The sequence below is a fragment of the Enhydra lutris genome, unplaced genomic scaffold, assembly GCF_002288905.1.
Source record: "Enhydra lutris kenyoni isolate GAN:26980312 unplaced genomic scaffold, ASM228890v2 scaffoldscaffold6, whole genome shotgun sequence".
NCBI classification, from domain to species: Eukaryota; Metazoa; Chordata; class Mammalia; order Carnivora; family Mustelidae; genus Enhydra; species Enhydra lutris.
In genome coordinates this window covers 31,593,055-31,618,717 of record NW_019154090.1, presented here as the reverse complement: position 1 = coordinate 31,618,717, position 25,663 = coordinate 31,593,055, and the positions used below count along the sequence as shown (strand labels likewise).

Sequence of the window (25,663 nt, the reverse complement as noted above, 5' to 3'; positions counted from 1 at the left end):
GAAATAAAACACATGCCCGTTTCTAAAGGATTCTTTATTTTAAAACTTCTAAACAACATTTCTATCACAGCATGGAAAGAAAATCATACAACTTTGTTGGTATATATCCAGTTCAATGAATCACATAAGTGAGAAATAAAATGAACTATCCCTCAGTAGTAAAAGGACGTGATACTTGTACTTAAAATCTTTTCTGGAATCTAATATAGAACAAATTTCAAATAAAGGCATTAATTTCAACATATAAACCCTTAACCAAATAAATCCATTATTATATACTTTATCATTGTCTATAAATAAGACTCACTGCATAATACAGTAATATTCTAGATTTACTTGGCAGTATGAGAGATCTAAAACCTGTGTCTTATTTAGTCTGATTACTTACTTGATTGACTGCCAGTCCATTGTAACCGTAAGAGGTGAGCTACGGAGAGCAGTGAATGACCTCCCTCGACATGCGGGCACAGGACACTGCAACAAGATTAATTCACATCCAGATTTTGATAAACTACAATTACATCTCAGGAAAATGCAAATTAAAATGCTTCATTTAATATTGTTTTAAGTTGGTCCCAGAAGGGTGTTATAATAAAATGCACTACAAGCTTAATGACTTTCTATTTCCACCTGCACCAATTCTGTATTATAAGCTCTTGAAGCATTTTTTCAGCTGGTCCCTCTTGATCACTGCTCTTCTTCTTTCGGCTGTGGGTGTGCAAGGCTCCTCACAAGCCTCTCACACTGAGCACATATTCCTTCGTGTGCAGTCTCCTGATCCTTGAATGCCCTCTTGCATCCAGTCCCACATATCCAGCCCAATCCTCACCTTTTCCAAAGTCTTCCTGGGTCTCCTTTAATCCCAAGCTCTCCTATCTCACTTCCTTCTGCACTGTTTGTATAATATTTACTGCACACAGAGACGATCCTCAAAAAGCAAGTGAATTGTGTTCAAGTTTTTAAAAGTCACTTGTTTGCTATTTGGACCTCAAGATGCATTTACAAATTCAGAGACTGTGGTTGACTGTATTTTCCAAATATGGTTGCAACAGTATCTCCCCATGAGCCTTTCTAGAACTCCCACTCCCCCATCAAGAAATAAGAGTCTAATTTCCCTCTTCTGGGATCTGGACAGGCTTATGACTCACTTTGTAACCAACAGAAGTGATGTCACCTGATTTCTGAGGCTAGGTCAAAAGAGGCAAAGCCATTTTTTCACAAGAGCTGGACCCATTTCTTGAAGCTCTCAGCAGCCAAGTGAGCAGACTAAGTTGCCGTACTGTGTACCAGAAGCCAAAACCAGCCCAGAGAGACTCATGGAGAAGAGATGCCCAGCTAGCCCCCCGCCTCTTGCTGTTCTGCTTTATCCGCCGTCTGACTACAACTCTGTAAGAGACCTAGATGCAGAACTACCCAGCCAAGCAGTTCTTCCAAACTTCAGACTAACAGAAACCATGAGAAAAAATTAAATGACTGTTGTTATTTTAAGCCACTAGGTTTTAGGCTGATTTGTTATACAGTAATAGGGACTAAAACATGGATCACCTAAACAACCATCTTTCTGGTCACTTCAATTCATGGAAGTTCAGACACATGCAGAACCCTTTTCACACTAGCACTCATCTTCCCAGTCAGCATTACTACCCATTATATTGGGAGGCCTGGAAATACCTTGATCAAATACAGTTAACAGAAATTACCCAGTAAGTCAGGATTGAAATTGTGGCCTCTGAACTAAAGGCAGAGCCTGAACCTTAAGCCCAGACAAATAGTAGACGACACTCACTTACCAATACCACTGATTATTGGAAACAATAGCCAAATCTCACATACCCTGTTCTTCCTGTAAGAGAAGGAACCCTTAAAAATTTCAATTTGTGTAAAAATGTAATAAATGTAAAATTTATTAAAGTCCAAGGATGGTGGCTCAGTGGGTTAAAGCCTCTGCCTTCAGCTCAGGTCATGATCCCAGGGTCCTGGGATCAAGCCCCGCATCGGGCTCTCTGCTTGTCAGGGAGCCTGCTTCCCCTCCTTTCTCTCTGCCTGCCTCTCTGCCTACTTGTGATCTCTGTCTGTCAAATAAATAAAAATAAATTAAAAAAAATATATTTAGGCTTGTTTAAAGTCCAAGGATGATAAAGGCAAACTATGGAATAGAAGAATAGATACAGTAAGTCTCCCTGCCATTTCAAAAGTTTTAATGAGATCAATGTAAATAGGACTGTATAGAGCTAGTATAGGACCAGTGAAAGGAAATGCATTCACATGTCTACAAGACAGTGTGCCATAGAGGAAACAATACACATCTGTAGGAATACAGGGCTTAATTAATAAATAAATGATGACAACTGGCTTTTCACTTACAAGAACAAAATTAGATCCTCAGCTTTATGCCATTCCTAAGATTAAATTCCTGATGGACAAAAATCTAAATACAAAAATGAAACTTGGGGCACCTGGGTGGCTCAGTTAGTTAAGCATCTGCCTTTGGCTCAGGTCATGATACTGGGGTCTTAGGATCGAGCCCCAAGTCAGGCTCCCTGCTCAGCAGGGAGCCTTCTTCTCCCTCTCCCTCTGCCCCTACCCCTGTTCATGTGTGTGCTCTCACTCACTCACTCCCTCTTAAATAAATGGATAAAATCTTTAAAAATAATAAAAAAATAAAAATGAAACTTAAAAATATTAAAAGAAAATATAAGAGATATGTTTATAATGCTCAAGTGAAGAAGGCTTTTTAAGCAAGGCTTTTTAAAACATAAAAGTTATAAGGGAAAAAAATATCAATTTAACCACGTCAAAATATAAAACTACAGAACAAAAAATACACCACAAGGTTAAAAGATAAAGCAAATACTGGAAGACATCCGTAATATATATAATCCATGGTTAGTATCTAGAATTCATAAGGAACTCCCATCAATAGTATAAACAGAAAAATAAGATATTAAACAGAAAATTCAAGAAAGAAGGAAATTCAATGGCCAATAAAGATGTGAAAAGATGTTCAACTACAACAGAAATTGGTATAAATACTACTTATACCAATCAGCCCGCCAAAATCTAAAGAGTCTAACAATACCAAGTGTTGATGAGAATACAGAGAAATGGCAATTGTTTAACACTACCAAGAGGGGTGTAAGCTGGGACCAACAACTCTGGAAAGTTTTTTGGCAACATCTCATAGTTAACAATAAGTATATCCCACTACTGAGAAAGTCTTCTGCTAAGGAGACATGTGCAAGAATGTCTCTGCAGCATCATATAACTGTAAAAAAACTGGAAACAATACAAATGTCCACCAGGAGAATGGATAAATAGTGACTATTCATTCAACGGAATACTCCACAATAGTAAAGATGAAAGAACTAGGTGTGTATTAAGATAGGTAAAGTCCAAAATAACCAAGTGAAAAAAAAATTGGCAGAATGTTACATTCAGTCTATCATTTTTGTAAAAACAAACACAACAAAACAAACCCTCCAGGTATATAGTCAGGTATGAGAATGCAAACTGGAAGAACTCATGCTAATTTCAGAAAGTGGCTCCCTTTGAGGATGGAAAAAAGTGCATGGAACTGGTGAGGGCAACAAAGAAGAAACTTCAACTCTAATACTTGGTATTTTATGTTTAAAAATTTAAGCTAAAATTACAAAATATTAATATTTGCCAATTCAAAATGGTGGGTATACAGATATTCACTTTTCTATGGCTTTAAGATCTATAGTCTAAAGAAATTAATAAAAAAGGAACACCTCACTTTCAGACAGCAGAATAAAGAAAACTTGATGTGTATACCTATTAAAGTCAAAATATAAAAATTTGAATAGAAAGAATACACATTAACTTCAGAATAATGATTATCCCTGGGAATGGTATAAGCAAGGGGCTACAAGAGACACTAATCACCACCAGTAATGCTTTATTTTTATCTTTAAAAATATATCTGGAATTGGCAAAATGTAATTTCTGGGTAGTGATTAATGTTTTATTTCTTTATTTTCTATACCCTTAAGTATTTCATAATTTAAAAACTGAAAGTTAAAAATAAAAATAAACTCTGTGTTCAGAAACACTGGAAAATGTTTTCTGTGAACTGATTTGCCTTCTTTGCCAAAATAAATAATTAAGTTAAAGAACATATTACCTTTGTGGGAAGATTATACTTTCCATCTGGAAGAGAAAAACCTTGAACTTCTCCACATGCAGCACAAAGAAAAGCCATCTTGGTGCAAAGAGGCTTTATATTACTGACTCGAACCACTGTCCCTCTCAGAGCAATGTATTTTCCATAGTAATTTGCCCGGACATTCTTGAGCTGTGTCAATGGCTCATAGTTATAGACCCTAGAAACAAAAACAAGAATGTATTTATCTGTGAATTTACAAATGAACCAACAGTGGACATTATCTCTATCTTCACAACTTCCTTTTAGGAGCGACTGGAGTACTCCAACCGTATCATCCCTTCACATCAGAAATTTCACAAGAATTAAATCATTCTTAAAGATTAAAAAATGCTAAATCTTCCCTTTTCTTATTTCATTGGCTGTTCTCTAAGGGAAAAAAGGAAAAAAATAATACCAACAGAAAAATTTTGGCAACAAAAAAGTGACTTTTCAGTTTCTAACTTCTTTTTCAAAAACTGTTAACACAATGTCTTCTATAAATTCAGGAAAAGAAAAAAACCCTAGTAATTATCTTATTCATTTCTTCTAATGAGAATTTAAAATCTTAAAATAAAGATGAATTAAAGAAAAACAAAATGCAATTTGCTCTGTGTCTAACAAAAACTTAGTAAATGCAACAAATTACAATCACACCACTTAGTGTATTATATAGAGTATTAAATAGCAGGGACTTGATAAGTATACACCCAAAATCAATGTTTATAAAGATATGAAGGTTGGGAAAACACCTTATTTAGAAAGGAAAAGTTTATTTTTGTCATGATCTCTTAAGAATGCTCAGGGGGTTCACTTGGGTGTTATAACCAGTGAGATAGCAAAGAACTCATATCCTTTTTACCAATTTCTTTGGCTTTATAAAACAAGGTTCTCATTCTTAAAAGTCTTAAATGTGAGATTCTAAATATTACTTCAATACTAGCAAATCCTCACCTTGCATGAATATGTGGCACATTTACTATTGTTTCCCCATCCCTAGACAATCCTTCTTGGGCTTGTAATTCAGCTGCATGCCTTTCAAGGTCCCTTGTTAACACCTAAACAGGACAAGTATTTACTTAAAAGTTGGAAAACAAAACATCCTCTTGAAGCAGAACTCTTTTACAGAAAATATGAAGTTTATGAATATAAACAGTTCAGAGCAGAATATTAACAGAACTCTAACAGCCCTTTAAAACTCTGATACTTAATTATGACTACTTACTTTATAGTGGATTGTTTTACCTGGGATTTTGTGGTCCCTGGACTGGAAAACTCCAGCATCCCTATCTACTACTTTCCGTCCAAACTAAGCTTAATAGTAAAAGTTGTTACAGTGGGCCCTAAAGCTATTATTACCTCCTGGACAGGCTCTGGTGGAAACATTTTTCTATTTCTCCATATTCAGTGATTTATTAAGACAGAAAAGATAAAGATGACTTTTGAAATACTCAATAACTGCTCCCCTGGCATTGACATTAAATAAGTATTTAATAACCTCTTGTATATAAAGCAGTATGCGGACAATCTAAGAGTGAAAATGAGATGCACATACATAGCTCTGATTGTTACAAAGACCATAAAGATTTAAAGACAAAACACTATGCAAATTTTGAAGAAAAGGCCATGAGAAAGGTTTCATGGAGAGACAATAGCATCACACCCCCCAAATTTGGACATGCAATGCAAGAGGGCATTCCATGGTTAAGGGACAGCATGTGTAAGAGATCAGACTATTGAAAGAATCCTGGGGAGAACTCAGCTTAGCTGAATGATAGTGAGTGAAAGTGGAGGAAGTTGAACTAGATCATGGAAGGCCTTCAATGCCACAGAGTGGATTTAGATTTCACTTTGCAGAAAAGTCACCAGTTTCCAAAGACAGATCATGTTCTACCAGGTCCAGCAAGTTTAGGAAACATAATGAAGGTTTAAGACTGACGCAGTAAAGGTGGAAAAGAGGGGGATTTAAGAGATGTTTCAGAAATAGAAATGAAAGAATGTGGTGACTTGGACACAGAGAACTAATGAGAGGACTCTGAAGACAACACCAAGGTTTCTGGTCTCCAGTAGAGACCAGAAAGCAGTGTACACAGTGTACACATCTTTGTAATGAACTATTCCTTGCACCCCGCTACCATTACCTCCTCTGCTCTATGTGCACTTCTCAGATACAACTTTAAGACCCATCATAACTGTACCATCTCTACAAAGTCTTCCTCTGAGCTTTCCCCATTCCTCCCCACTCACTGAGGGTCTTATCTCTATCTCTGAATACAGCCAGTACTTTATCCACAGACAATACTTTATCCGTGCCTGTTCTGAGATCTACTACTCTTTACTTTGAAGCATTTACCTCTTTGGCAGCCTAAATACTTTCACATGTGTTTTGTCACCTAGCCTGGGAAAAAGTCAGGCAGACACAGCACATACTATCATTTTCAGTTTATATATGGAGACTCTCAGGGAGAGTAAGTGACTTGCCTCATGTCATAGGAAACTAAATCTGAGGTTGCTTTCCAAGTTCATAACTGATAACACAATCCTTGTCTTATCTTCCCTATGAGACTGTTTCCAGGGAGCTCTTTAATTTCTGTATTATCTTCAATAGACTAAACTAAATCAAATCAAATAAATGTTGTATTTAGATAAGCTGTTGTATACAAAATGAATGGTATCTTTTAGAAAGTGTACTGTTATTGTAAAATCTTCCTTTAAAATTTTGACAGAGGGGCACCTGGGTGGCTCAGTGGGTTAAGCCACTGCCTTCGGCTCAGGTCATGATCTCAGGGTCCTGGGATCGAGTCCTGCATCGGGCTCTCTGCTCAGCAGGGAGTCCGCTTCTCTCTCTCTCTCTCTCTCTCTCTCTGCCTGCCTCTCTGTCTACTTGTGATCTCCCTCTGTCAAATAAATAAATAAAATCTTTAAAAAAAAAATTTTTTTTTTGACAGAGTCCAGACAAGATAAGTCTTTACCTGATGTATTGCCAGACCCATGCAAGCCAAGGTTTTCTCAGGTGTATCCCTCAACTCATTTGCTATATTTGGTATCAAGTCAGCCATTTCATCGTCTTCTGTCAGTTCTTTAAAATCCACCAAAATACTTCCCTTTCGTTCTATTTCATCCTAGAAAATATTAAGGCATGAAAGCAATGATGGTTTTTTTAAGTTAACTAACATAACTAAACATTCAATTACACACTTTGAAAAAGCATGTTTATACAGTGATAACAATGAGTAAGTACAGTAAGCTTTGTACCACTTAAAGTATTTAAAATATATTAACTTATTTATGCCTCCTTTTTTTTTAAAGATTTTATTTATTTATTTGACAGACAGAGATTACAAGCTGGCAGAGAGGCAGGCAGAGAGAGAGGAAGGGAAGCAGGCTCCCTGCTGAGCAGAAAGCCCAATTCGGGGCTCTATCCCAGGACCCTGGGATCATGACCTGAGCCGAAGGCAGAGGCTTCAACCCACTGAGCCACCCAGGCGCCCCTTATTTACGCCTCTTAACAGCCCTTGGTGGTATTAATACTATTATGCCCAACTGATACATAAGAAAACCAAGGTACAAAGAACTTAAGAAATACACTCAAGTCCACACTGCAAATAAGTGGCAGAGCTGGGATCTGGATCAAGGCAGTCTGGCTGCAGCATCTACTGATCATAATACCTCAAATACATTGTTCAAGAAAACAACACATAAATGTGGACTAGTAGCTTTGCTGTACAGGAATCTTACCTTATCATATAGATCAATACGACTTGTGAAAAAATGTTCAAATGCTTGAATCTTCTGAATCAAAGGAGAGCTACTGCTGTAAACTAATCCAAACAAAATGGCATTAGCGCTAATAATCACATGTGTACAGATGTATTTTTCATGAGATGGAAGAAATGTGTATACATGCTAAAAGACTTTTTCCAATTACTTTGCATTCTGATTACATTTTCGTAAGAATATAGGTAAGTACTGAGTGAACAGTTAAGATTCTAAAACAAGTTTAGGTCTGCATAATCTTAAATGCAGATAGGAAGTGACTCTCTCTAAAAGCACCAACATCTGGGAACCTTTGTACCGAACCTTTGACACTTAATAGGACCTAGTAGTTCAAATAGCTTACATAATAAAGCTTAAAATTAAAATTATAACAATTATAACAAATTATTTTATAATTATATATATATAATTATAACAAAGCCAAAGCTAGACACATGATTAATAAATTCTTACTCAGAAACAGAGATAAAGACAGTAAGTCTTTACAAAGTAAATTCTACTAGTCCAAACTGCCACATCCTGAAATCAGGGGAGAGAGATCACTACACTTCACTCTGTTCCTAAAACCTTTACAGGGTAAAGTTCTAGAACATTTTCAAATTGGTCTTCCACAGAGAAATAATACTGTGAAGCAGTTTGTAAGTACAGATGATTAAACCTAAGGCAGCCCCTGAACTCATCTTTAGGACCAGTCTAGAGATCACTTCTAATGTTCTGGGCTAACTGCTAGGCACATATTGCAGGTGCTGGTAGCTAATGCATCCTAAAGCAACAAAAGACAGACTACTTATGAAACACATGTGTGTATATAATAGAAAAGAAAAAAAAAAAAACCCGACTCTCAATACAGAAAACATTTGTAAAGCGCTTTATTCATTCACCAAATGAATACTGAATGCTTGCTATGGGCCAAGATCCTTGCCTTAAAGAAGTACACAATCTAGTGGGAAAATAACTCACAAATATATATGACCATGTAACCCATAACTAATAAAAGATATAACACAGAAACTCTAAGAATGCAGAAAAGGCTAGTCTCCAAACCAAAAAAACAGGTATATGATGTTAGCTGACGTTCTTGATTATTAAAAGGGAGATCCCTTAAGTGTGTTTCTACACAAACCACTGTTGATGGTCTCTCCATTCCAAGCCTGCTGTTCTATTTTCTGCTCTGTGATGCTATGATCGAGATCTGCACAGCGCATTTCCCAGATTTCCTCTAGGTTTTGCCAACTGAAGGCACTTTAAAGACTGGAAGGTGGCAACAAAAAAGGATTCTATTTTTGTTTCTAATTCTTTTCAGCATCTCTCCAGCTGCAGAAAATAGCTGTAGTTCCAGCCTCCAGCTCTGCACATCAGCCATGTAGTCCTCCCACCAGAGCTACCAGCCACAAGCAGCTTCATTCACTGTGGTGGTCTGAGCACAGGTGTGAAGGGTAACCTTCAGAGGTCCAAGCACAGCTTTGCAGGGTGCCCTCAGAGGATGAAGTAACAGCCCTTCCTTTGAATTCCTAGGTCCTGGCAACCTCAGAACTTCTTACCTTTTGTACCCTCAGCCATAAGGATGGTTGCTGCTTCCAGAAGCTACTATTATCTGGGGGCTTACCTCAGTGTTCCCCCTTTGCTCTTTTAGACTTCCATCTGTATATTCAATTCCCTGTATTACATCCTCTTTTTGAAATACTTAGAGTGGTTTCTGCTTTCCTCATATAAAACCTAAAAATATTCTTGAAATAAACATGATTTGTTTGGGTGAACTAAAATAAAGAAGGTGGTACCTATCAGTAAGCCAAGTGAATTTTAATAATATGAGCTGTCCAAAGACAAGTTATGAAAATAGAATTTATGGTACTTTTTGCACTTTTAACTCTACCTTCAGAGAAATAAAGCTTCCAGCCTTTATAGGGTATTAATTGGTCCAATGTTGATTGCAGTAGCAAAGACTGTGGGGTTTGTTCTGAAAAACAAACAAACAAAAAACCCTCAGAATACTATGTTAGCAGAAACAGTATATGTGCTGTCGAAGCAAGAGCTATGTCAGTAGAAATATATTACATTTTTTTCCAATTTGCTTCTCCTTCCAGCAATGAAAAGCTGACAAAATATATAGTAGTTACAGGTTAAGTTACACGTTTCAGTAAAAATATTTTATCTTAACGGTTAAATGCTACTTTAATGAATAACATCAAATAAGACTGAAATTTAAGTTAAACTACTTTGTAGGACAGACATACTTTCCCTCTTGAGGGAAAAAAAAGTTGAACAATATTTGACCTCCCCTACCAGAAGTATGTTTTCTTGTGGTTTTATTCAGGTCAGGTCTACGTTCTCTCTCTCTCCATTTTCCTGTGAAACTCCCACCACCTCTTCCTCTTTTCCAGCTTTGAAATCTTCCTCGTCCAAATCCTCTGCCTCTATAGTCTCCATTCATATTTTCTAAGACTAAGAAAAAAATCTTCATCAAAATAACAGTAAAAACAGTGCTCAAAATGTATTAACATAGTAAATAAGAGAAAATTAATGTATTCTAAAACTTTTTTTTTTCAAAAATATTTTATTTATTTATTCGACAGGCAGAGATCACACGCAGGCTGACAGGCAGGCAGAGAGAGAGGGGGAAGCAGGCTTCCCGCCGAGCAGAGAGCCGGACGCGGTGGTCAATCCCAGGAGCCTAAGATCATGACTTGAGCAGAAGGCAGAGGCTCAACCCACTGAGCAACTCACGCACCCCAAAAATTAATGTATTCTAGTTTGAGATTAGCAAACAGGCCTGCAACAGTGTACACTATGGTAATATGAGATGTAGCTTCAAACATTCTGCAGATATCCTTCTAATTCCCATCTCTCTTTTTTTCCTTCTTTTTAATTCCAATTAGTTAACATGCAGTGTAGTATGTTTCAGATGTACCACATAGTGATTCAACACTTCCATACAAGCCTGGTGCTCACCACAACAAGTGTACTCCTTAATCCCATTATCACCTATTTCACCTATCCCCTGACCCACATTCCTGAGGTAACCATCAGTTTGTTCTCTCTAGTTAATATGAGTCTGTTTCTTGGTTTTTCTCCCCCCACAACCTCCGCTCATTTGTTTCTAATTACACATATGAGTGAAATGATATTTGTCTTTCTCTGACTTACTTTGCTTAGCATTATACTAACTCTATTCATATCATTGCAAATGGCCCCATCTCTTTTTAAGGTATATCCATGGTGCTTCACCAAGTATACTGAATGTTCATGGTATAAAAACAAAGTACTGTACCTGTTTGCAAGGAGTGCCTACTATAGAAATGAAAATAACACAATAACACTGAGATGACTTGTTTATAGTGTTTTAGACTTATTAAAGAGCAGCACTGGCTGAACATATCCTGACCTGTGACACTAGGAATACATTGCCATCACAGCCCCTTATACATAGTCAATCCTGCATGTCCTATCCACTTTTATCAGAGATACAAGGATATTCTTACATAGGCAACTAATGTAGACCTTTCTGGAGAAGCATAGGAGTGGGACATAGTACATACACATTTCGATCTTTCCTCTCTGTAGGAGTGAAATGGGAAAGAAGTTAATTTTCTGGACCTTAACTTCTTAAAAAGACAACAGAATAAAGATCATTTCTAGGTGAATATTGACTAGATAAATTTAGTTTTTAGATAAATTTGCTGAAATGCAATAGTTTTTTTTGATAATACACCTGTATTTGTTAATATAATCCTTTTTATTTTGCTAATTATCTCTTCACATTTTGTTTTGTACATAGCAAGATACTCATTTTTTTTTAAACTCCAAGATAGTTCTGGCTAAGTATCAAAGATTCAAAATATAAGTGACCTATAAAATGGGTTTTGAAATAACTCATATGGGTGGAGCACAGGGCAAATTTAGAGCAGTGAGATGATTCTGTATGATCCTTTAGTGGTGGATATACAATATTATGCATTTGTCAAAGCCCATGGAATTGCACTACAGAAAGTGAACCCTAACATAAACTCTGGACTTTAGCTAGTAATAATGCACCAATACTGGTCCATTAATTGCAGCAAACGTAGCACACTATTGCAGGGTGTTAACAAGGGGAACCCGGGCTGAGGGGAGAGAAGAGAAAATTATAAGGAACTGTCTGCAATTTCTGTGCCATTATTTCTGTAAACTAAAACTGTTCTAAAAAATAAAACCTATTTTTAAAAACAGTTCCTATCCCAAGGATTAAAAACAAAAAATATATATATATCCGAACACTGGGGTGCAATTCTTCACAAAAGACTGTATCCAAATCTGTCTGAAGGGATTTAATTAATAAATAAGTTAATACCCAAACAAGTTCACGATGTTGGGACAAGACAAAACTGATAATCGTCCAGACCATATGGCAAGTTAGGAAACTGAAGCCCCAAGAAACTGATCAAGATTCAAGTTATTTGGTGGCAGTAGTGAGCTCCCAACTCCGTCTTCACAAACTCAAGACGAAGCGCCCCTTCGAGAACGCTACATACCGTATCTTTCCCAAATGAGAACAGTGAACACAGCTAGTAAAAATCCCAACACAAACACAAGAAATACGACTGCAAAACTGAGTAAAGGAGCCACCCGGCGTCTGCTGTGCTTCGTTAAATATCCTACTTCATTTAGGTCTCCTCACGCTGTTCTTACTTGCAAAAAATAGAGGTCCCAGAGCTCTCTCGGTTCTCAGCTGGGCAGGGCCCTGGGTGGCAGCTGGTGCGCCCCGCCTGGCTCTCCCCTCGTTCCGTAGAGGGGTTGGGGGAGAGACAAATGGGGACAAGAAGAGACTGAGGTCTGAGCTCCTCGGGTGACTCCAGCCGAAGTCCCTTCGGTCGCAGTCCTCCTGACGTCCTCGCGCAGGGACCAAATCTCATCTGTTGGAGCAGCTCGGGGACCTGTTTCCCCCTACACCTCAGAGGCTCGCGGAAAGATGTTTAGCCACTCAACCTGAACTCGTCGGCTTCCAAATTCTTTTTTGGCGCGCCTGTGACGCAACTTCCGCCCAAGGAACGGCGAGACGAGAGGGGCGGAACAGAGTGCAGCCAATGCGGGAGTTCGGCCAGGCGGAAACCGTGTGGCTGCCGGAAGCCGTCCGGAGGTTCCGACCGGAAAGCGGAAGCGGCGCACAGCACGTGGGGGCGGTGCCGGTCGGAGGGTTCTGCGTCCACTCGGCTTGTGGTAGTGAGGCTGGCCGCGGCGACAGCAGAGCACGAGGGGCGGGGCGCTGGGGGCGGGAGAGACGCTGCAGAACCCCGAGACCGGCTAAGCTCCATGGAGGGCTCAGGAGAACTGCCGGGCCCACAGCCACCGCATCCCGGGGACCACCGCATCCGCGACGGCGACTTCGTGGTGCTGAAACGGGAAGATGTGTTCAAAGCAGTGCAAGTCCAGCGGAGAAAGTAAGTCAGGTCGCTGGCCTTAGGGGTCCCCGTCCCCATTTTCTCGTTACTCCTTCCCCCAGGTCTTCCCACAGAGCCCCTTCCACCAGAGTCCCATTCTTGATTCTGTAGATTCCCAACCTCCTCTTTCGTTATTTCCTTTTGGTCTTTTCCCCCAACATCCCATTCTCGGCCCTTGGGGTCTCATCTATCACTCCTGTCTTCCCGCAGAGTACTCCTTCCATGATTTCAAATCTGGCCTTCTGCCCTCAACATCCCTCTCAATCTTTCCACAGGGTCCCTTTCCCATTCTTGCCCCTCGGGTGCTCAGGTGCCCGCTCCCCACGCTTACATTTCCTTCTGTCCTAGGGTTCTTCCAAGTCCGTGAGATGTTCTCTCCTGTTACCTCAAAGAACCCATCAATCATCCTCTGATATCCTTGCCTCTCAAGGTCCTCCCCTCCCTTGCCTTTTCCCTTGCCTTAGTCCCTATTTCCTGAGCAGGATCAATCCCACAAAAAACGAAATCTCTCCGACCTTTTCTGTCCCTCAGGCTCTTCTCTCTGTCCAAACTGGAATAACTGTTAGACGTAATAATGTTGGAGAACAACTTCTCATAGCCCATAGGATCACTCTAGCGTTCCTTCACTTTACAGGAAGGGATGCCAGGTCTAGGAAAGTTACATTTCTCAAAAGCAGTTTGCTCAAGGTCTCAGAACTTGAAATTATGCTTGATTTTTGATCCTGTTGATTAGTTACAGCTCTGTTTTAATATTAGAAAAGTGGGAATTTTTGGTAGCTTCTTGGCAGGGGTGGTGAGGTTGTTACCCCCTAACAGCTCATTAATGCTGAAATGTATTGAGGTGTTTCCATTAATTCTCTGAAAAGTACAACCAAACTTTCTTTTGAGTTAGGTTATTATGGTACTTTTGACAATGACATAAGTTGAGTTCAGTGTCAAGAGAACAGCTTTCTGCAGACCATAGGCCACGTAGTGGTAGATTGGGAGTTTCTTAGTGCGCACATGAGGTGACTTATTTTACTCCTCTGTGAACCAAACTGTTGATTGGTATTTAAAGTGAAACAGGTGTCATTAGAAAATAGTCAAGTAACAGTCCCCAAAGCAGCATGCTGGTGACAGCCAAGTCTATTGCATAAGAATCAGTTTAGGAGGGCGCCTGAGTGGCTCAGTTGGTTAAGCAACTGTCTTCGGCTCAGGTCATGATCCTGGAATCCTGGGATGGAGTCCCACATGTGGCTCCCAGCTCCACGGGGAGTCTGCTTCTCCCTCTGATCTTCTCCCCTCTCATGCTCTCTCTCACTGTCTTTCTCTCAAATAAATAAGTAAAATCTTTAAAAAAAAAAAAAAAAAAGAAGAATCAGTTTAGTAAAGACAAAGAAATATGGGGGGGGTTCCTTTAGTCCACAAATATAATATCTGCACCATTTTCTCTTTAGAATTTCTGATTAAAAATATGGGCCAGCCTTCAAGTATATATTTTTTGGAAAGAGCCAGTGCTAATTATTTAAACTATTTAATTGAAGTACAGCGGTGCAGCACAGTCCTTGTAAGTTTGATGAAATGATACCAAAGTTTACACAGCTGTATAATGACCATGCAGGTGAAATTTTGGTTTTTCTTCCTTTTCTTTCTCATACTTTTAAGTTGGTTAATTTTAAAACGTGGTTGTTAATGTGGGGTTTTTTTTTTTTTTTAAGACAAAGCTTTTCCATTAACAATAAGGCAGGTAATAACATCTTCATTTCAAAAAGTTCTCTGGAAGCACTCGAGACATACTTCTTTGGAAACACTTTTCATTACTTTTCTTGGCAGAAGCCAGTGCATTAGTTGCCATTTTATTTAGTATATGACCCTCTGAGCTCGTCTACATCCCAGGGCAGATTCTCCCTTCACTTTTTTTTGGGTCTGTATGCATCTGGATGGGCAGAAGCAATCTGACTTTTTGAGAAGACTCTGCAAATCCCACTCCTTCTCAGCGAAGACATGGCATCACATTCTTCGGCCTGGCCCAATTTTCCTGACTGGGGCAGTGACCTCTTGCCACGCATCAGTTTGAGCGACCCACCCTTCTTTGAATATCAGACCAGCCTTGAGAAGGGTAAACCCCACCCAGCTCAGTGTTTCCTTAGCACCAGGGTGCTCAAGGGGTGAGCATATGGAGTGCACGTCTGGGCTGAACTGAGTTTCAACTGAATTGACTGGACTTATGTCAGCAAATATTTTAAAAATCTGTTATATTCTGTTACTTTATAGAAACTGGGCACCTAGCAAAGAATAAGAATTGACCCTATCTGGATCACTTAGGATCTCACAGGAGTTCGCTCGGATGACTCAAGTGAGGAGATTTAATGAAGATGTGACACATACGCATACAGTGGTGTGGGAAGGTTTAGAGAACCAGCAGAGAATGGTGACGCACCCAGGGTCTAGTAATGGTGGGAAAGTTCTGGCAGTGGAGTCTGGGTGATGTGGTCTGTGTATCTGTCATAGACTCCTGGGGCACAGAGAAAGGAGAAGAAGGTGTAGGTGGGGGACAAACAAAATTAAACAGTATGTGTCTTCCAGGATTCAGAGTTCTGTAGACATGGGTCATGTCCTAAAATTAGGCAGGGCTTCCTGAGATCCATTAGCCTTTTCTGGAGCAGACTGTGGTATGGTAGAAGGAAGCAGGCTTTGGGGTCAGGCAGACCCGGATTTTAATCCCAGCTTCCACTTTGTAACTGTGAATCTTGGACAAGATACTTTTCCCTAAGCTCAGATTGCTCTTCTGGAAGGAGCTATGTCCTAGGATTACTGTGAGAATTAAATAAAAAAGTATGAAACACACTGGCACATACTGCCTAGCCACTGGTCAACACTCAGTGGATATTAGTTTTCTTTTTTGGGAAAAATTTTTTTTTGCTTTTGTGGGATTTTCCTTTTAAATGATAATATGAAAATCCAGGTAATGGGGAAAGCTGATGTTGCCTGATCCTCAGTAGAGCATTGTCAGTGTTAAGCACCATTTCGAAATGTATAGATTGTCAATGATATTTACTTGTAAATATAATTTGCCTTTACTAGATAATTTGTTTGTTTGTATGTTAAGTAGACTCCATACCCAGTGTGGGGCTTGAATTCATGACCCTGAAATCAAGAATCTCATTCTCTACTGACTAAGCCAACTAGGCAACTCTGTTTTTACTAGATAATTTTGAAAGAAAATAGCCAGTTAGACCAGGGAATTTGTTGAATCCCTGTCATCCCAATGATAGTTCAGTTTCAAGAGTTTTCTAGTTAGAGTTGCAAGTAGTGTGACGGTGTGTGTCCAGTGGCCTGGCAGTCTCGGTGACCCTTTATGCTGTACAAGAAATCCACAAAGCTGTGAGTCTGGACATCCTGTCAGTGCAAAATTGGAGCCAGACCAATGCCTCAGAAGAAGGAGGTCTTCTGTCCTTGTTTCTCCTTCCAAATTCAGTGTTTTTATATGTTCTTACTAATTTTATGTCTCTGCCCCAACCCAGTTCTCTTTAGTTCATTTGTCAGTTTATGTTCAGAGGTAATGCTGCTGATCATTCTTATGGAGACCAGTTTTGAAATAAACTTGATTAAACTTTTTTTTTCTATACTGAATGCAAATGAGATTCAGCTAATTGCATTTTCTTCCCTAGAAAAGTAACTTTTGAAAAACAGTGGTTCTATCTGGATAACGTCATTGGCCATAGTTATGGAACCACATTTGAAGTGACCAATGGAGGAAGCCTTCAGCCTAAGAAGAAGAAGGAAGAGCCTGCTTCAGGTGCACTACTTTGGGTATATGAAATAGGTGCTCTCGAGCTGGCTAATCAGAAACCTGTTGACCCCAATTCTAAAATGCTAACTCAGGCTATCCCCAAAGAAATTTAAACTTGTAATCTAAGAACTGGAGCTTGGTGGAATGAAGAAAGGTCTGCCTTTGGCTTTGGGTACCTGGATTCTGGCTCCAGCCCATCATTAACTGGCTTTCTGACTTTGGGACAAGTTTTTAATCCTAGAAGAATCCTTGCTACTTCAGTGTAAGGGCAGGTAGACTCCTTTCAATGCCCCGAAGTTCCATAACAGCTGCAGGCAGTTAAGAATCTGGCTTCGAATTTAACTGACTAGGTTTAATTCCAGTTTCATCACTTGCCTTGTAATCTTAGGCAGGTTATTTGGTTTCTCTAGGTCTTCTATCTGCATTTGTAAAATGGAGCCATAAATACATTTAATGCCTAGGCTGTAGCCAGTTTCAGTCACATAACACATGGGAAGTTCTTAACAGTGCCTTGCCTATAGCAAAGACCCCGTAATTTTAGTGGTTATTGTTAGTTAAAATTAAATATTTCAATATCTGTTAAAATAAATGTATGTAAAATAGTTTATTAGTAAAAATAAAAATAATTAATTTTTAAAATCAAATAACTACAATGCTGTTGAAGTTTTGGTTCAAACCAGTTAATTAAGTACTTTTAAACTAACCTCCATATTTTTATTGAGCACCAACTCTGTGCCAGGCGTGATTAGGCATTGTCTAAATCATCTCATAAAGTGTACAGAGCAGTGGGGAACACCAAGAATAAGTAGAAAAGCAAACACACACTTGCAGATAGTGATGTGTGCTGTGAAGATGGTAAAGCAGGGAGGTGTACTGGAGGCTGACTGGATGAGACGTGGTTGAGAGGATGAGCTCAGTCCAAGGGCTGGAAAGGAGCTAGACCTCTGTCATGAGGGCACTCACAAGTGGAGGGAGCAGCAGGTGCCAAAGCCCCACAGTGAGCCTGTGCTTGGTGTGCTTAAGGAACAGAAGAGCAGCATGGCTGAAGCACAGGGGCCAAGAAAGGTCAGAAAAGGTCATTGGGGGCCAGAGCGTGTACAGGATGGGCTGGATGTGGACATGAACTTAGAAGAAGAAAGATTTTACATAATTTCAGATCATCAATGTCATTAAGCAATTTCCTTCCTTAGAGACCAAAGAAGCAGGCACTGATAATCGAAATATAATTGATGATGGGAAATCCCAGAAACTTACTCAAGATGACATAAAAGCTTTAAAGGACAAAGGCATTAAAGGAGAGGTAATATTCAAAGGATGTTGTGTTTTGTTTTTGTTCGGTATTGAGGAAATTGCTTGGATTTTAAAGCAGGATTTACTTAAGGTGAAATACAAAAATACTGCTTTTCTCTTAGCAACAGCTTGATCTGTACATGCCATTCAGTAGATGAAAGATTTCATTTCTTATATACAGGAATGTAAGTGAGTGACAACTGATATTATTAGCAAAAGAGAATTTAATAACTTAGTGACTATCAAAGCTTAACTTGGTTCATTTTCAGTAATGTTTTCAACCAGTGTCTTCAGGAAGGAAAATTTCCTTTATATCTCTTCTCCCTTTATTATGTAGTTCTGTTTTTGTTTTTTTTTTTTAATCCTGTTTTAAGTACAGTTACAAAGTACTTGTATTTTAATACAAGTTCTAGGTAGAGGTAAAAAAAAAAAAATGCAGTTTGTTTATTTAGACTTCTGTGGAAAAGGGACTGGAAAATCAGACCTTTGGATACATTCTAGGGTAAGAAACCTTTGAAGTTACCATTTCCATGGAAATAAAGTTTCAGGAAATCTGCTTGCTCCTTTTCTTATAGGAAATAGTTCAGCAGTTAATTGAAAATAGTACAACATTCCGGGACAAGACAGAATTTGCTCAAGATAAATATATAAAAAAGAAGAAAAAGAAGTAAGTGGATTTTGTTCGAAAAGGATGAAAGTATTATATCTTTATAGGTTTATAAAATGTTTATTATTAAAAATAAAGTATTTTTAAGCCAGTTTTTAAAAACTGATGTCTTCTTTTTTCTTCCCCCAGGTATGAAGCCATCATTACTGTTGTGAAGCCATCTACCCGCATTCTTTCAATTATGTATTATGCAAGAGAACCTGGAAAAATTAAGTACGCTTTGTTTCCTTTCAAAAGTATAATTGGGGGAAAATATATCTTTAAGAACAGTCATGATTTTAAGTAAAATGAAAAACTTGCTCACCTGCATAAAGTGTCCTCCTACCTCATGAATTGTAAGTTCTTTTTACTGTTGCCTCCAAAACAATCTATAATCTTATCAACATAATTTTTATGAAATAAACAAACAAAACTTAAAAAAAATGATTATAATAGCTGCTTCTGCTTAGCTAAAAATAAACAAATCATTCTTTTTTCCTTAGCCACATGAGATATGATACACTAGCCCAGATGTTGACTTTGGGAAATGTCCATGCTGGCAATAAAATGATTGTAATGGAAACCTGTGCAGGCTTGGTGCTGGGTGCAATGATGGAACGGATGGGAGGTAAGATTTACCATTTTTAGGTTCATTAGAGCACTACCATGATGTGGGTAGAAGGGCTTAAAAATGTAAGGGTACAGAAAGTGAGGCTGAATTACTGCAAGATTCACAAAATGGCTTGGGTGGGCCCACACCACCCTTCGTGCAGAGTCCACATCTCTCAGCCAGTGCTGTGTCGGTGCCGCTGGATGGCAGTTGCCCTTTCCCCAACTTCAGTATCAGTGGGGGTGTTTAAGAAGCCTTTGGCCGGCTTGGACCTCCAGGACAGTGATTTCAGTAAATTCTTGGATAGCTGGTTTTCATTTTATTGGCCAGAATTGAGGGGATTGGATGAGAAGACTATGTGGGGTGTATTTTGTCCTGGAGGAACGCACACAGCCTGGTTTGCCTGCCCTCCCTCTAACCCTGTGGCAGGTAAGAACTTTGAACTGCCCTGATTGAGGTTCAGACTGGGGGAAAGCTGAGAGCCAATCGCCAATCACGTGACACCCAAATTTGCAAGATCATACGGTTTTACCATAGCATCACGTGGAGGTTCATGTGTTCTGGAATTATTTCCTTCATTGGGAATATTCATGGGTTAAACGACCGCCAGGGGGAGCTGCATTATCCCGCAGCCCCTGCAAAGAGTAGAGACTTTCAGTCTTCTTACAGTGGAGGACCCTAAGGGTGTCCTGAGTCTAGAATCCCCTCCATCCAGCAGACCTTTATTTTTTTAATCTCTTCAGGTTTTGGTTCCATTATTCAGCTGTACCCCGGAGGTGGACCTGTTCGGGCAGCAACAGCATGTTTTGGATTCCCCAAATCTTTCCTCAGTGGTCTTTATGATTTCCCACTCAACAAAGTGGACAGTCTCCTAAATGGAACATTTTCTGCGGAGATGTTATCTTCAGAGCCTAAAGACGGTGCTTCTGCTGAAGAAAGTAATGGCACTCTGGAGGAAAAACAGACTTCGGAACAGGAGAATGAAGACAACGTGGCAGAAGTGCAGGAGAGCCATCACCCACCGGAACAGGAAACAGTGGAAATCGTCTCGCAAGATCCAGACTATAAGGAGTCTAAAGAGAGAGGAAGCAAAAAGGATTATGTAAGTGTTAAGAGTCCCTCTACCTTCATAATATTCCTCTCCGAGTTTCATTTGGCACTGAGATTTGGTGTGGCTTTGGAGCATCAGTGCCCAAGATAATAAATATCAGAGCAGACGGAGAAAATGTGTGCATGGGTGTGCACACGTGTGTCATGTATTCTTTGGGACGGAGCTTTGGGATCCAGGAGCATTGTGTAGGTAGCTTACTGATGGTTCTATAACAAACGGGTTTGTGTGTTTCCAGCTTCCTCATGAATGACCTTCTGTTGCTTTAGTCCAGGTTGATAAATACCATTGAAATTTTTGACCATCATTTCCATAAACCTGATTGAATGACTTCAGTATGCTAATTTCTTCTTTTTCTTCTTGAAGATTCAGGAAAAGCAGAAGAGACAAGAAGAGCAAAGGAAAAGACACTTAGAGGCTGCTGCTCTGCTGAGTGAAAGAAACTCAGATGGGTACGTTGATGAAGGAATACAGATACCTGGGTATCCGTGGGCTTTGCTTCACACGGAATTCTTCGTGTGTCTGCTTCGATTATAGTCAGAGCAGAGATGATAAATCTATCTTGAGTTTTTTAAGACAGGAGGCTGTATCTGGTGGATGTGGGAAATTGTGTTGGTTTCAGAGTTCTAGAATAAATTTGAAGTGTCTCCAGTGATGGTGTATCAGATGAGTCTGTGTGGTCCTGCTATATGCAGGGGTAGGTCATTCAGATTGATACGACTCTGGCTAATGGTAAAGGCTAAGGAAAACCTGACAGGAGACGTAGATTCTGATATCTGCAAAGGCTGAATTACAATGTTGGATTTGTTTCCAGATGATTTTTTAAAGTCAAGAATGTCATTAAGTGCTATTTAGAGTTGCCAAACACCAAGAGAGCTTTTAGTTCATTTTGTGTTTCTTAGAAACACATGATTTTATTTTGGGGGGGATTGGTAGAATGTGGTATTTAAAGCTCTTCCTTGCGTGAGTCATGGCAAATGAATAGATGATCATTTTTTCTGAAGATTTTACTTACTTGAGAGAGAGAGACTACAAGCAGGGGTAGTGGCAGAGGAAGAGGGAGAAGCAGGCTCCCCGCAGAGCAGGGAGCTCGACACAGGACTCAATTCCAGAACCCTGGGATCATGACCTGAGCCAAAGGCAGACGCTCAACCAACTGAGCCACCCAGGCATCCCAGTAGATGGTCATTTTAAATGCATTTTAAAATCTATGCTCTACCTTGCCGAGGAGAGAAATAATTTGTCTAACGTTTTCTTTGCAGTTTAATTGTTGCTAGTCGTTTCCATCCCACTCCACTCCTGCTGTCTTTGCTGGACTTCGTGGCCCCTTCAAGACCATTTGTGGTCTACTGTCAGTATAAAGAGGTAATGCTGACATGGAAGAGCTGGGAGTTCTTGCATCTGTGTGTTAATACTCAAATTACAGCCCTCACAGGCATTCTTAACAGAATTCTGTTTATGCCTTTAGCCCCTGTTGGAATGCTACACAAAACTTCGGGAAAGAGGAGGGGTCATCAACCTCAGGCTGTCGGAAACCTGGCTCAGAAATTACCAGGTACGTGTTCTTCTAGCTGGTTCCAAGGGGCTGCTCTCCTGAGTCGCTGGCTCTCTGCAGTGGTGCCAGAAGCTGTTAAGTAGATGCCTGTATCTCCATCTACAGATGAAAGAATCTCCTGCTTGTAACTCAGACAAAGTGCCGTGGCTCTTCTGACCCTTTTTCCTCCTTCATGTCAGGATCTGTTACTCTGAAACTCCAGTCCAGAGCCACTTAAAATGCAAACAGTTATGATTCGTGTTTCTCCAAGGCCTCAAGATCACTGTGGAGGGAATAACTGATGATAGCAAAATCCCTAGGCCAACAAGAAAGTGACTCTGCCCTCTCAGCTGAGATGTCTTTGCAGCAGATTTTCAGGATTTACTGGTGGGTCCAACATCAGTTCAGGTCCTCTGGAAGGCATACGCTAAGATGGAATTAGAAGTATAAGGGATTTATGGGGGAAGATGCCTCTGAAAGAGGAGAAGGAGAGGGAGCAGAGCCAGGTAGGAAAGCCCTCAGACCGAGTTTGAGGTCTGACTGCTGCAAAAGGAGGGGGAGAAAGGAAGATGGGGAGGAAAAGCCTGCAGTGCTGCCTCCAGAAAGTCTCAGCCAGGATGATGGGGAACCCCAGAGCAAAGCTTGCCCAATAAAGGAGCCCTGTCTTGGGCAGAAGTGTTGCGGTCCTGGGTACCCATGCTCAGTAATCAACTTGGAGCAGCCCATGGCCTCCCTGTGTATGCATGCTGCTCAGGATCCCAAAGAAGCAGCAGCTAGAGGCTTTGTGCCCCGCGAACTCCCCACAGCTGGTTCCCTCTTGAAGGGAGAACTGAGGGAGTATCTCCATGGCCGCCACAGGCCCTGCCTTGCTGCTTGCACATCTACTGCTTTGATCCAGGATACTCGAGGCCCTGAGCAGACTCCGCCCTACATGGCAGTGATCTTCTTGAGCTATGGTAACAGCAGAGAAGAGATTGTGTCGGAGTTAACAAGGTATCAGGGGAGGGAAGCTCTGGATATGTCCAGTAGCTACTTCTCCGTGGACCCACACTCCACTATTGGCCGTGAAGCTTCCTGGAGCCAGTAGGAAGAAAGCTATGTGCAGGTCCAGAGTACAACACAGACATTTGCTTGTTCGCCACTAGAAACTTGCCTCAGGTTTGAGAGCAGCAGCTTCAATTTTATTTTTCAGAAGAAAATCCTTAAAACCAGTTTCTACACTTTAATCTGCACGTGAAGGAAGGTGCTCTTTAGAGATTGATTGGATTAAATCTTCAAGAGAATCTCTGTCATTTGAATTCTGATTTCTGGCATGTGTATTGTTAGCATGTGCTTTATCTGCTTGGGAAAACATGAATGTCTTTCTGTTTTGATTAGGTTTTGCCAGATCGAAGTCATCCCAAACTACTGATGAGCGGAGGTGGGGGGTACCTTCTCTCAGGCTTCACTGTCGCCATGGATAACCTTAAAGCCGACCCCAGTCTCAAATCCAACGCAAGCACTTTAGAATCACACAAGACTGAAGAGCCAGCAGCTAAAAAACGGAAATGCCCGGAGTCTGACTCTTAACCTTTCAGAAATTGCTCTGATTTTTTTCCTCAGGCGTTATACAGTTAGTAATTAAACTTTAAATGCCATCACTAATTTTTTTCTCATCTTCTAAAAGTAAGTCTATACACTTGTTCCTGGGAAGGACGAGTAAGCCTTTTGTCCACCTCTGGAACAGATAAATTTGGTCTATGAGTACATCGAGCCAGAACACCCAAGCCTGGGGTGTACACAGTGGACTAGTGTGTATGTGGCCAATTCTGTTGATTTCACAAAAATCCTCTAAGTACTTGTAGTACTCTGTGAAAATATCTTGAGAATTTAGACATCCTAAAAATATCTTTATACAAGACTTCGTTTATACGTTAAACTAAGTGGAATGACACAACATATCCAAAAGTTGGGTACTGAAAGAAAGAATTTGTGGAAGAGATTTCTTGTGTTCATTCCACATTCTCTTCAATCGAAGCAATATGGATGTGTGAGTGTATGAGATTGACAGCACCAAAAATACCCTTCCTGTTCCCTCCAGTGGAATAAACTTTTTTAAAACACTAGATTTTTTTATTTTAATAGTTGACAACTTAGGAAAGTTCTGAGTATTTATTGTACTGCTTTTTTGGGTCAATACACAAAGGGGTAGTAGGGTACTTTTTTGTGTTAATTTGCCCATCTCCCCATTCTTTGTTCCGAGTGAAATGCCTAGAATTTTTGTGTTTTATTAAGTTAAAGGAAACAGCAAAGGTTTTTTTCCCCCATCCAGAGACTTACAGAGATAGACACACTCGTGTTTATGGTTGTTGGTTATACACACATATATATTTATATATACGTATGGAAACAGAGAATGCACTATTTATATGATCTATGACAAAGTTTAGTGCAGGGCTTTGACCAGTTCTCATTGCGTTAGCATCACTCCTTGTCAAGTGTATTTTAAAGTGCCTTTTTTGGTGATTATTAATGCTGGTCTGTTAAGCTCTGGCATGATTAGGTGGTTAGTCTTTCTAAGCTCTGAAAATGTCTAATCAAATTTGGTCATCTGCTACAGCCAAGGAAAGTATTTAGAGTAAGCTGTGGCCCTTTTCTTGCTCACTAAATATGCTCGTAATGTGTATCGTTGACATCATTATAGCATAGATGCTGATCAGCAAGGAGCATCTCAGACAAAAAGAAATAACATTTTCCTAATAGCATGTACTATCCTGATAATGGTCAATGTGATCACCAACCAGTACAGTTTTGATTCCTTTTTCTTAAAACAATGGCTTTTAAAGAATAAAAGTGTTTCCTATTATGAGTTGTCTGATTTACATTAATGATGGGGTCAGTGACGCTGCAATCACTGGCTTTCAGCTGATTGTGACACGTGGTCTGTATAAGAAAACAGGCCCAAATCGACACCTCACTGAACATGTCCTTGCAAACAGTAGCCACCCACATACAACCTGTCCCGGTTTGTCCAGGAGAGCATGTGTGCACAGACTGGATTCTGTAGTGGCTGGTCTCCACTGGTTGCTCTTGTTTAAATCCTCTCCTCGGGATTCATCCAGTTTTCAAGGCTCATCTCATTTCATTCATTCTGGACATCAGCGCTTTCAAGGCGTGTGCCCATGGAGCCACCCCTGGAGCTGACTTGTGAACTCCTGTCATGTACCAGCAGCAAAAGTTAACCTTAACGTGTGTTATTTTTTTTTCTCTTGCATATAATGTACTTCATCTTTGAGGACTGATGCTTAGTTCAAAACTTGAAAACTTAGTGTGTGCCAGAATTCCCTGGTGGACTTATTAAATCTGGATTG

The 25,663-nt window shown here is 40.0% G+C and overlaps 2 protein-coding genes across 4 annotated transcripts in view; one reads left to right on the top strand and one right to left on the bottom strand.

Moving 5' to 3' along the window:
* The window catches only part of LOC111141454 (minichromosome maintenance 8 homologous recombination repair factor), a 45,036-nt gene extending 32,404 nt beyond the window's left edge, over positions 1-12,632 (bottom strand). For 2 of the 3 annotated variants that reach the window (XM_022494027.1, XM_022494029.1), the window contains exons 1-8: positions 12,605-12,632; positions 10,223-10,375; positions 9,813-9,896; positions 7,901-7,983; positions 7,135-7,284; positions 5,117-5,220; positions 4,145-4,343; positions 389-474 (exon numbers count right to left, since the gene is read on the bottom strand). In XM_022494027.1, coding sequence (XP_022349735.1) covers positions 389-474; positions 4,145-4,343; positions 5,117-5,220; positions 7,135-7,284; positions 7,901-7,983; positions 9,813-9,896; positions 10,223-10,370 — 854 coding nt within the window. In that variant the 5' untranslated portion in view covers positions 10,371-10,375; positions 12,605-12,632. The remainder of the gene's footprint in view (positions 1-388; positions 475-4,144; positions 4,344-5,116; positions 5,221-7,134; positions 7,285-7,900; positions 7,984-9,812; positions 9,897-10,222; positions 10,376-12,604) is intronic. The other variant, XM_022494028.1, reaches the window with a different exon arrangement.
* Positions 12,633-13,146: 514 nt separating this feature from the next.
* LOC111141455 (tRNA methyltransferase 6) lies at positions 13,147-25,663 on the top strand. The gene is made up of 11 exons (XM_022494030.1): positions 13,147-13,353; positions 17,004-17,131; positions 18,316-18,425; positions 18,991-19,082; positions 19,212-19,295; positions 19,565-19,689; positions 20,415-20,773; positions 21,146-21,231; positions 22,042-22,144; positions 22,248-22,334; positions 23,691-25,663. Exons 1-11 carry the CDS (start codon positions 13,226-13,228, stop codon positions 23,880-23,882), a joined length of 1,494 nt encoding a protein of 497 aa, XP_022349738.1. The 5' UTR covers positions 13,147-13,225; the 3' UTR covers positions 23,883-25,663.